The 12671-nt window shown below is 45.3% G+C and overlaps 1 protein-coding gene across 1 annotated transcript; it reads left to right on the forward strand.

Moving 5' to 3' along the window:
* Window positions 1-1742: 1742 nt before the first annotated feature.
* On the forward strand, window positions 1743-5770 carry LOC146203966 (endochitinase-like). Its single transcript, XM_084586051.1, has 2 exons — window positions 1743-1978; window positions 4769-5770. The coding sequence occupies exons 1-2, from the start codon at window positions 1758-1760 to the stop codon at window positions 5709-5711; spliced, it is 1164 nt and encodes a 387-aa protein (XP_084442177.1). The 5' UTR covers window positions 1743-1757; the 3' UTR covers window positions 5712-5770.
* Window positions 5771-12671: the final 6901 nt, after the last annotated feature.

The raw sequence follows: 12671 nt of genomic DNA on the forward strand, positions 1-12671 counted from the left end.
ATGATTTTTTTTTTTTTTGCTGTCCTACATGATCTCTATTTATTAAGTACCTGCTCGGAAATATTTTTTCTGCAAGAGCGGTCAGCACCTCAAAAGACACGCGCCCCTGGCTTCGAAGCAAAGAAGTCGAAGCAGAAACAGCGTCGGCACGCGAAGGACCACCAGCAGAAGCAGCAGTGACCGCTGTGACAGAGCCGATGAATTACAGGGAGCAGATGCGGCCGGACTTGGCGGGAAATGCCCCCGACTGGGTAGAGAAGCTTCCCCGGGTGCTGACCAAGCGCAGGATTCCCATCTCCCTTTTCGCCGTCATCGGAATTCTCACCGTGGCCGGGGCCTGTCTCGCCGCAGTCACGGCCGTCGTAGTTTACAGGTCAGAGACTACAAAGGATACACGTTCCATCGTGACGAATAAAACACTATGCCAGTAGGCTTAAGTGGCAAAGCAGACATTGTGGAATGGGTATGGTCAGACGAGCTAATGGGTTCTTATATGGGTGAGTTGGAATGAATCTCTAAGAACTGCAATATTTTTGGTCTCAAGTATAATAGTAAATTTCGTACTTAAGTTCGTTTCACCTGCAGCGAACTCCAAGAATTGGGATTAAAAAAATTATTGCCGCAGGCAGTTGTATGTCATCCAAGAGTTCCCATAAAAGGTCCCCATTAGTTACTCCTTTTTTTAATTCTAAATTCAAGATGTCTCAATAGTATACGCTTTGTAGAAATCAAAACATTAAATTCCTTCTTTACAAATTGAAAGAGTACTGAACAAGGATAGAGGGAGGAAAGCCTCAGTTCGCAGGTCGAACCAACGTTTCTACAAGTGTACTTGTCTTCGTCTGGGCCAGACCATAAACATTACGCACAGGAAGAAATACTGATTGAGTATCAGTGAAAAAAGCATCTGTCCTGCATAGGACATGACCTCTACGATGACAACAATCAGGACGGCCACGTACTATATAGGCCGCGTCCATACGCACCAACATGTAGTAAACGTGACACCAAAACGCATAATATGCTCGAGAAAGGCACAAGGTATAATAACTGTTACGAAATGGATTAGACAGACTATGATCACGTGTAAGTAAACGGTGTGGTATGGTCCACCGTTCCTGAGCTACAATTTAGTCTTTCGTGTGGGCCTTGTCAGCGGTTCCTCATGCTTTTCAGTAAGGCGTCTTGGGCAGCTGCTCAAAATAAATTGCCTGTGGTCCAACTTTCCGAATGTATTTTCTGTACTACCGTGTTTCTAGTGCTGCAAACAGAGGTCTTGCAGTGCCTTACTCAACAGAATACGACCGACGGTTTTGTTGGGGAAATTTGTGCGCAGCATGATGTTTTCAGGCATCTACGTTATTGTGAATGCTGAACTGGGCTCGTGTTACGTCATTTGCTGCATTCCTAGTCTTGCCCAGTCGCCGTAGTAAAATAACATGGGCCGCATGTGTCAGTACTAATCCACGTTTTTTTACACGACCGTTTATTTCCATCACAGCTGTACTGCTATGAGGACAGCGCATCTCTGCATGAAATGGCACTTTCGCGTAAGAACCAATAAAGCTCGAATCCTCTTTTCAATGCTCAATTCGAAGGCGATAAGCATTACTGACAAGCATTCGATGAGAGCCATCCTGCTGCAAGCCGTCCATAATATAAACCTGCGCGGGCGCGGCTACAGGACAGCCACACACGAGCTGACTGGCGAAGAGGACCAGAAGTCCGTGGCGCTATCCGGCCTGTTTCAAGGCGGTATGCCGTCGCGGCTGCGACTACGGTCCAAAGGGCGCCGCGTCTTTTGTGTCTACAACAACCGCCTACCGGAGCGCCAGCCGGCGATAAACTTTACAATCGAGGACTTGAAAGTGCAGTATTGCGACGACATTGTCTACGGCTACGTGGGCCTTGATGGCACGGCCACCAACATTCGTAGCAAGCACCCCAAGCACGACTTCCTCGACGACGGGCTCAAAAGGTGTGTCCACCCACCGTGCACATTGCGGTTTACAACTGGTATGTTTAAAAATATGGTCTGCATACATCGGCATTATATCCAGGACGGAGATGCGAAAAACATCTATCAGCAAGAGGCAGATGCTACCGCCAACATAATTTTGACAAATGTCGCGTTTAGACTTTTGATGTCTTGACAAAAAGAAAAAAGAAGCGTGACTCTGATGTTGCTAGGAAGATAATGGTTCCTAATGGATAGTAGGGCAGATGGGTGACAGACAAAACAACTGGGCTACAGAGACAGGGCAACCAACGCACAGACAATAAGGCTTGCGTTGGGAAATTCTCAGTTTTACACAGGTCCGACGCGTTTCTCCCATAACCACGCCCATGAAAAACCATTTTTTTTTCCCCAAGCTTTTGTTTCGTGCGCCCAACGGAGCTCGGGAAACTTTACGCGAGCAGTGAACGCTACATTGAGAGGATGTACTAGTAAAACAGAAACGCACTTGTCGTGCTGGGAAGAACTGGGGATACCCTCATTATTTTTGTCTTTCAAATATTGTAGTGGGTAAATATACTATTTTATTCTTGTTGATCATATTGCAGTGACACGCAAAGGCACACTATACTAATGCACTGGTATGTGCTGTTTGTAGGAGGCAGCATGTTACGCATTATAAACGATCTAATTTTTTTTTCTTGTACTGGGGGACTGCAACTGTGTTAAGAATTTAGGCGTCAGCTAGCAGAACGTGCTCGAAACTAGTTACGCATGAAGTTTCATGTGAGCTCTGCATTACAATTTCTAACATATTTAGTCCAAAACACGCAAGAAGTCCGCAAGGAACTTTGGGCTAGCTAGGGATCTGCCGAGAGGCCGCAGATTTGGACCTTGAGGCGCTCCCTTCCTTTGCCGCTTGTTGGGTCGAAAAACTGTCGGCTTAGCAGCAGCGGCGGCAGCAGCGGCGGCGGTAGCGGCGGCGGCAGCAGCGGCAGCAGCGGCAGCGGCAGCGGCGGCGGCGGCAGCAGCAGCAGCAGCAGCGGCGGCGGCGGCGGCGGCGGCAGCAGCGGCGGCCGCTGCTGCCGGGAGATGGGAGATGCCTTCGCCCTGCAGTGGGTATAGTCAGGCTGATGATGAAGATTATAATTGAAGATTGATTGGCATGTGATAGGCGATGACGAATTAATGAAATCATAATATAGTAATTGATTAGTGACCTAGAGCATTAAACTAAACGGAAAAGAGGGCTTCAGAGTTGGCAAAATGGTCGCAATAAAAAGGCAATGCCTGATGATGCCAACTAAGAAAATTTAGTGTGTGATTGATAAAAAATTTAAAAATTGGAATATGGTGATCAAAAGTATCAAAGTGCTCAGAATGATAAGCCATTGTTCGATGGTGTAATTAAAAACTTTATAGTGTGTAATTGATTAATTAATTCAAATAGTTACAAAATGAAAACTGCGTTAAAAGCTGTCACTCTGTTCAGAATGGAAAATTAATGTTTGCTGATGTTAAGTATTGGTCCATAAAAATTTAAAAATAAAATAAAATTAAGAATAAAATAAAAAAAGTACAAAAACATTGTCCGTGTGTGTGAAACGTTATCACATGATACCATAAACGATGTAGCTTGAGTGTCGCTCTAAATTTTGTTTTGTTTTTAACGTAACTTGCATGCCACGCTGTACCTTGTGGAGTATCTGGAAGGGCTGATCAATGGGATGGATTCGTATAGGAATGTGATACCACTAAGGCTCCAATTTCGTGAACAGATTCACTAGTGGCGTTTTCTTTGCGTAGTAACACGAACTATAGCGTGTGTGCCAAGAATTTGTGGCGCCCTCTGTGCGTAGCTGTGCCTACAGGTGGTTGCGGTTTGAGCAAGTAACGAGACTGGAAGTTGGGGAGAAAGGCTGAAGCGATGGCCAAGTGGTCTAAAGCGGCGGAAATTAACATCGGATAAATCTTGCTGTCATGTGGTTAGGTTTCCAATGTTAACGGACTAAAAAAGAAAAAACGATAATTACGCTTCTCGGCAATGCGAAGTTTGAGTGCAGCTGCTGCATTGTATGAGGCAATATAGGCTACCACAGAGTGAACTCATATTGCCTGAACGGAGGCGGGTGTAGGTTTCGGCTTTGGCAGCGCGCACAGTAATAGGCCCCCACTGGCGGTGCTCAGGCGGTGCGTTTGGCGGCAGCCGCAGACGCAAGCAGAGAAGTGCTCTTACAGTGCCATCCCCCTCCACTCCGCCTGATCCACAATGCTTCCACCGCACCTTCTTCCTTCGCTTTCCGCCTCGTGCTTTCTGCGATATGGCGCTTGGAAAGTGGCGAACGCTGCTCGTTCGCTCGACCGGCTACGCTGACGAGGGACAACGCTAATGCTTTTTTTTACCAGAAACAGGCGCCCAAGAACTGCAGTATAAAGCAATGGAAGAGTAGAGCTAGTGTGATTCGCGAGTAGCGTCAGCATAAAGAAGCAAGACTTGGACTTTTTCCGAATGCAATTTAGCCGTTAACGCGTTAAGTTGGTCGTGTTGGTAACAGCTTCAAAAATCCATCTCTCCTAGCTAACATGCAGACGCAGACGTAACACGCACGCACGCACGCACGCACACACACACACACACACACACACACACACACAAAGGCATGCGTCGGACTGCAAAACTGAAGTATAGCCGCTGCACTGTTTTTTCGTGTACGGTCTGTGTTTGCATGTTTACAAGAAAGGATGACTTCAGGAAGTAATTTGCATTTCAACCCCCCCCCCCCCTCCCCATTTTCTCTCTTTTGTGGCCAGGTTCGTGGGCCTGAAGCGCTTGAAGCCAGAGCTGAACCTGTGGGCGTGCCTCGGAGGCAGCACCGAGGACGGGCCGCGGTTCGCAACGCTCGTCAAAGAGCGGCGCACACGGATGACATTCGTCCAGAACTCGGCCGACTGGCTTCGACGCAACGCCTTTCAGGGACTGCTGCTCTACTGGAAGCACCCGGGGCCCGAGCACAGGGTCAACTTCAGCGTGCTGCTGGCCGACTTGCGCAACGCCTACGCTCGAGACAACCTGCTCGTATCGGTGGTGCTCCCGCTGAACACGCGGCTACGGCGTGACTCCTACTACGTGCAGTCTATCTACGAGACCCTGGATGTGGTGCTGGTGGACGGCCACCGGTCGGTCGATCCACGCCACTTCCCGTTTACCACATGCGCGTCCCCGCTGCGCACCCTGCTGCGCGCCTGGCACCAGGGCCAGTACGGCCTGCAGCGATCCATCGACGACATCGCCCTGGAGACGGACGACTTCCGCAAAACTGTGCTGAGCGTGTCCTTCGCGGGCGTCTCCTTTACGTTGCGCCACAGGAATCTTCACCGAGTGGGCGCCGCGGTGGCGGGACCCGGAGCTCCTGGGGAGCGCACCAACGAGTCCGGGCTGCTCAGCTACGTCGAGGTTCAAGAGCGGCTGCTCAAGGAAGGCTGGAAGCGCAGTTACCACCACTACGGCCGCTGCCCGTTTGCCAGGAAGGAATTGCAGTGGGTCGCCTACGAGGACGAGGAGAGCCTGGGTGACAAGGCAGGCTTGGCTGAAGTATGTTCAGGATTGGCAGTATGGGATGCTGACATGGACGACTTCACTGGCCTTTTGGGCAAACCGTGCCCGCTGCTACGCAAGGTCCACGAAGCGGTGCACCAAGGCACGTCGCATCACAAAACTCCCAGCCAGCCGAAGTCGTACAGACAGTTCTTCTAGCTTCAACAAGCAGTGACGTACGGCGGCGGTGATGGCCTGGGTCATGGGACTTTCTCCATTGAATGAATGATTCTCTAACCCTTGTGCATTTCCTCACTCAGAGTGACAAGTGATATGCACATATGTATATAAAGAACAAGTGGTGTAGTGATACTCTGAATTGCTTCCCATTTTTATACGCCAATATGAGAGCTTATAGTCTCTCAAACCGTTATGAGAGTAGCAGCGCCGGCTGAGGGCCTGACTGAAACGCAGTGGGCTGACTTGAACAGCGCGGATAGCACGCGAGAAAGAAAAACAGGTCTCCATCATGTTGTTTTAGACAATAATTAATATGAAGGAAAATATTTGACCGCTGCGGCCACGGTATTGCCATCGCTCTCAGAGGCGCCGGAGCTGCAGGGGCGGAAATAAAGTGACAGTTAGTTGACAGACAGGACAGGGTAGGAGTTAGGCCACTGCCCTTTTACTGGTTGCAGGTATCAAATTCTGCTTTTGTCACAAAAAAAAAACGATCCCTAATTGAGGAAGCATCCGTGTCTGGTCACAGGCATCCTTCGAGTGTCGCCTGCGCTGGAAATGGGGTTGACTCTTCTGTCTTTCTCAGCAGCGAACTCCAGAAGCGACAATTAAGGCGATCGCGTTCTTGCTAGCTGATGAACGTTGAACCTAACGCTTTTGTGGGGAGGGATAGAGAAAGCAATCATGCCTCTTCCCGGATGTCATCCAGGTGTCCCCTGCGTGGGATGCGGAACTGAATCTTTCCTTTTTATTTCACAGTGGCAACCAACAAATTAGACATAATTGAGCCATTGCTATTTTCGAAGTGGTGAACGGCGGCGCCCGCCTGAGTCGTTTGAGGCAGACAGGTCGCTCCCTCCTCGTGAGTACAATAGGAAAATGAAAACGACTTCCCAACGCAACCCTTTAATCTGCGCATATCCGGTCTCCTCCTTTTGTTGGTAATTAACATTTTTTTATTTCTGATACCGGCCCTATGGCCCCAGGGCATTACTGAGGGAGCGGTACACAAATATAAAATCAAACTGATAGAAAAGGTAGCACATACATACAAATGTTTACAATGATTGCGAAAAACGAAATACTGGCTGCAAGAAAATACATGTTAAAAAAAAGTGATGCAATACAGTAATTAAGAAGAATAAAAGGACAAAGCGAATAAATTCACAAAAAAAGTCGAAAAAAGTTGCAAGTAAACACAAACATATTGAATCATTGGTAGAAACATTGATCAAGGAACTGGGTACGATGGCCGAAGGCTATAAACGAAACAAATACACACAACAAGGGAACAGAGTTGAATACACAATATTCGAAAAGAAGTGAAACAAATGAGGCTATGGTAAACGGTAATATAATGACAATTTCGTCTCAAACTCATCAGCGTCATTTGCTGCTACAATATCTCGTGGTATACGTGGTTCCATTCCGACGATGTTTTCGGAATGAAATAATTTATGCATAATGTTGTACGGCAACGAGGAACGCCAACTTTCCGTGAGTGATCGATGCGGGATGATACATATGTTGGCGTATATAGTGATCAATGCATCTTTAAGAGTAAAATTCATGTAAATTAAAAAAAAATACACAGACGTGGCACTTATCTGCGCAGAGCAAGAGGAAGCTTATATTGATTTCTGTGACGCTCGAAGAACGATCATAGTTACGTGCAATAAAACGCGCTGCTCTATTTTGCACACCTTCTTAGCGTGTTAGTGAAAGGATCCCATACAGAGTTAGCATATTCTAGTTTTGAGCGTACAAGTGGCTTATACAGAAGAAGCTTGAGAGTGGCTGGTGCTAAGTAAAAGTTCCGAGCATGCGGTTAGCGGAAGCTATGATAGAGCTGACGTGTGGTTTCCAAGTCAGATATAATGTTAGAATGACACCGAGATAAGGAAGTAAAAATAGTGTAAGCAAGGGGATTTGAATTTTGCGACGGGAAAGGCGCATTACTTTACATTTAGTCGTGTTATGCGTCATTTGCCATTGTGAGCACCGGTTGGAGACAGAGGTTAGGTCTGCCTGGAGTAATGCAACGTCACTGATATTCTTTATTTCTGGGTAAACAACCCAATCGTCCACAAAGAGTCCTACTGAAGGTGTTACGTTGTTAGGCAGGTCGTTAATATATACAAGGAATAACAAAGGACCGATGACAGAACCTTGCAGTACGCCGAGGATAACGGAAACCGGTGAAAAGTTAAAGCCGTTAGCGTTCACATAATGCAATCGGTTAGACAAAAAGCTCTCGATTCATTTCAGTACATTGTGGTCAATGTTAAGTTTACTTAATTTGTAAAGAAGCAAGTTGTTTGACACTGTGTCAAATGCTTTGCGGAAGTCTAAATAAATACAGTCAGCCTCATTGCCACGATCAAGTATGAAGTTAATATGGCTCGTAAGGTTTATTAATTGTGTTTCGCAAGAGGAGTATTTTCTAAAACCATGTTGTGCACAGTTGAAAAAAGAAGATGACTCGAGAAAGTGATTACGTGCTCCATTCTCTCGCAAGGAATACTGGTTAATGATATCGGTCGATAGTTAAGTGAATTGTGCTTGTCGCCTGATTTGTGGAGTGAAACCACCTTACCTAATTTCCAGTCATCTGGGTGTTAGCCGTCTGTAAGGATAGCTGAAATAAATTTGATAATATTATGGCAGAATATAATTTAGTATTTTTCAGAATTTTACTACTGATGTTACCTGGACCGAAAAACGAGGATAGTTTCATGTGATCTATAATACGTATGATGCCTTCAAAATTGAAATGAATGGGATGCATTGCAAATTTGATATGATCATCGTAATCTAGCAGTGATGTGGTAAAAGGGCGAGAAAATGCCTAGGCAAAAACTTCATTAAGTACGTGAGCACTGTTGCTAATAGGGACAGGATTTGATTGTGCATCGAGAAGAGATACTCATGGTTGATTTGATCCGTTGAGAACATTACAGAACTTTTTTGGATGGGTAAATAAAAGTGATGACAATGTAGCGTTAAAATATCGTTCCTTACCTTCTTTTAACGCATTTTTGTTGGTTACAACCGCAGCTCAGTGCTGTCCAATGTTGAGGTTTTCCCGACGACCGTGCCTTGGTATATAAACTTCTTTTTTGTTAGCAAGGCGGTTTAATGACCGGGTGAACCATGGTGACTTGCAATTAGTTGTGTTGATTCTTTGAGGAACATGCAATACATTTAGCTCTTGTAGTTTGTTCTTAAATAAGCACCAGTTTTCATTGATATTTTTTTGGTCAAAGTTTATAAGGAAGTCACTTAGAAATAGCTCAAGGCCATCGTTCATTGCCATGAAATTTGATTTAACATAGTCGTAAATGGTTTAGTTTTATTTGGCGATTTTTTAGAAGGCAAGCTTAACGCGATGAGGATTAGGCGATGATCGCGCAAGCCTGGCAAGCATACTTACGTCGGAAACAAGGTCTAGAGTACTGGTTAGCAAAATGTCTAATATGTTTGAACTAGTAGCTGTCACCTTTGTCGGCTGCGTGACTCCTTGTGTTAATGAAAAGGTGGAGCAAAGTGCGAAAAAAACTTGTTCTGATTATCCATCACTGGCTAAATGAGTGTCTGACCATTTAACCGTACGAAAATTGAAGTCGCCCAAAAGAAAAACACTGCGATCAGGTTGTTTGAATTATGTTAAGAACATCATGAAGGTCATTGCAAAAGTCAACGTTAGTAGAAGGTGGGCGCTAAGATGCACAAAGACGGATAGATTTGCTGTTGATTTTTAGCTGTACACAAATGAACTCCAGAGTACTATCAAGGTTAACTTCAAAGCATTCTATATTCTTTGACACAGCGATTAAAGTGCCACCGCCGTGGCCCGAAGGGCGTTTACAACGATATACTCGATAACACTTTTGCGAAGAAAATATTTCACAAATGCGTACAGATTCATTTAGCCACGTCTCTGTTAGTATGATAATGTCGGCCTCCATGGTACCGGCGGTGCAGATAAGCTGTCGAGCTGACAAAGTACACTGCATATATTAGTGAAAAGGACAGAAATGTGGCAAAGTGTTTGCGCAGGTCGGTGCTCATTTTTATCTAACTATCTTGGAGAAGGAGAACGGGAGTTGGCTAGAGCACGTATTGAATCTTTTTCCCGGACACTATCAGTTAAATGCAGTACATATAACACATTTTTTTTTTTTTTTTAAGAATCAGCTTGTTGTAGCGGAGGCTGAATGATTCTTCAGGCTCAGTTTGCTTCACGAATTCAAGTTTTTTCCTCGCATGCCTGGTGGCCTGAGAAAAATCTTCACTGATCGTAACGTCTGAATCTTTTAATTTGGTCTTTGCACCGAATAGTCGTTCCCCGATTTTAGTATTTGAAAATTACACAATTATTGGTCGTGTTTCCTGAAGTCCAGCCGTACCGATTCTATGAGCGCGCTCAAAGTCAATTTCGGCTAAAGTTACACATTTCTTCAACAATTTGCCGCACCTTTTTCTCAGATTAATCCCATGGTTCAGTAGAAACACCCGAAACATTGAAAAACAGATTCGTCTATAGGCTCCCAAAGCATCGCTGGGCGGCGCTGCGATGGATGGATGGATGAATATAGGAGCGTCCCCTTTGAAACGGGGTGGTAGCAGTAGCTATCATGCTCATTTTTCTCCCTATATCTTAATTATTGATTTAGAATGGTTAACTAAACCATCATCCTATTTATTAAATTTTGTTCCTACATTACTAACATTATGTCACTTCTCTGCTTTTAAGCCACCAAACTTCCAGTCGTTTTTTGCTAGTTTCCACCGCCGGTTTATTCACCCGGCCACTGTTATCTCTAAACCCCAGAGCTTCAGGAACAGTGATTGCGCCTGCACCAACTTCCGGATGGATACCATTACATTCGAGTATAATATGGTCAATTGTTTCACTGGAGTTTCCACATACAGCACATGCGTCATCTCTATTGTTAAATTTCTTTTTGTAGCTGCGTGTTCTAAGGCACCCTGATATAGCTTCAAAAAGTAGGGCACTGCCTCTTGAGTTATCAAAGAAATCTTCCTTCCTGATCTGCATTTTCCACCTTCGGTATAATTCCACATTCTGTTTCTTTTCCATCGAATTTATCCAATTTTTACCTTCTGTGTTTTTCACCTGTTGCTTAATGCTCTTTATTTCTCCGTCCTTGTTACTAGCATACTTACTAGTTAGTTTCCTAGTTCTTTTCCTCCATTTTGAGTCAAAGCTTTTTAGGTACAGGTAATTAAATACTTTAGCTGCGGTACAGGGCGATATGGGCTGGGCATCTTTCGATGTACAGGAAGCTCAGAGTAAAATATTATTTGAGGAACGCCTGAGGAAATTGGACAGTAACAGATGGGCAGCTAAAGTATTTAAATATCTGTACCTAAAAAGCGTTGACTCACAATGGAGGAAAAGAACTAGGAAACTAACTAGTAAGTATGCTAGTAACAAGGACGGAGAAATGAAGAGCATTAAGCAACAGGTGAAAAACACAGAAGGTAAAAATTGGATAAATTCGATGGAAAAGAAACAGAGTGCGGAATTATACCGAAAGTGAAAAATGCAGATCAGGAAGGAAGATTTCTTTGATAACTCAAGAGGCAGTGCCCTACTTTTTGAAGCTAGGTACAGGTATTTAAATACTTTAGCTGCCCATCTGTTACTGTTCAATTTCCTCAGGCGTTCCTCATATAATATTTTACTCTGAGCTTCCCGTACTTCGAAAGATGCCCAGCCCATATCTCCCTGTACCGCCTCATTTGTAGTTTTGCCGTGGGCACCAAGTGCTAATCGTCCAACGGATCTCCGATTTGTTTCTAATGTCGACTGTACCTCTGATTTTAGGCACAAAACCGCATTTCCGAAAGTAAGTCCGGGCACCATAATTCCTTTCCAAATACCCCTCAAAATCTCATACCTATTGTATCCCCACAATGCCTTATGTTTCATTATCCCGGCATTCCTTCGCCCTTTGACCTTAAGTGATTGCTCATGCTTTCCAATGCATGCCAATCCTTCGTTTACCCATACCCCCAGATATTTATATTCTGCTACTCTAGTTATTTCAAGGCCTTATATTTTAAGACCCTGATCAGTTGAGCCGTTGAAAATCATCAGACCCGACTTAACTGCGCTGAAACTGAAGCCTAAAGCGTCCGCTTCGTCTCCGCAATACTTAACTAGAGTTTGCAATTCTTCCAGACTCTCAGCTAGCAGCACAATATCGTCTGCATACATCAAACCGGGGAGGCGCTGCTCTACCGCCTTTCCACCTAATCTACATGACAGGTTAAAACCTAGGTTACTGTCTTGTATCCTCCGCTCCAGGTTTATCATATAAAGCATGAACAGCACCGGTGATAGAGGACAGCCTTAATTGTCTTAATCCTTTGCGTACTTTGACATCCTCCGTATTTCTAGGGTCCCTAGAAATATTGCTAGTCTGTCGTCCGCCGGCCGCGGCGGGGGCTGCCGCTGAATGATCGCCGCGGTGGCGCTGTGGTGAACCGGAGTGCGCCACTGCTAACGGAGCAGACGACGCGCGCGCCCGTGCACTTCGAAATGCATTCGCTGCATGCTCATTGTCAGGTGCCTTGTACATGCGATGCCGCTCTTTAGTCTTTGATTTCAGTTTAGTCGTAATATTGAATTCGCAGCTGAGTTGTTGGCATAACCACGGATGCGACTTTTTTTTTTTCGTGAGCGAAGTTTTGCGCGCATGCCCCTGAGCCGATGTAGAAACGAAGCTGCTTTTTATACCCTATTATCCTGCTGAAGCTACCGCCGTGCCGTATTGTAATGAAGACTTGTGCAAACAATTGCGCTTGCAAGGAGAACTATACTAGACACACATTCTAGGCTCCAAGGACCATGTGTGCGAGCAACAGAGCGCTGTCGCCGGCGTTTTCATTCACGCTATAGTTTCATCT

This window comes from Amblyomma maculatum, chromosome 1, assembly GCF_055883805.1.
Source record: "Amblyomma maculatum isolate TAMU_Amacu chromosome 1, ASM5588380v1, whole genome shotgun sequence".
NCBI lineage: Eukaryota > Metazoa > Arthropoda > Arachnida > Ixodida > Ixodidae > Amblyomma > Amblyomma maculatum.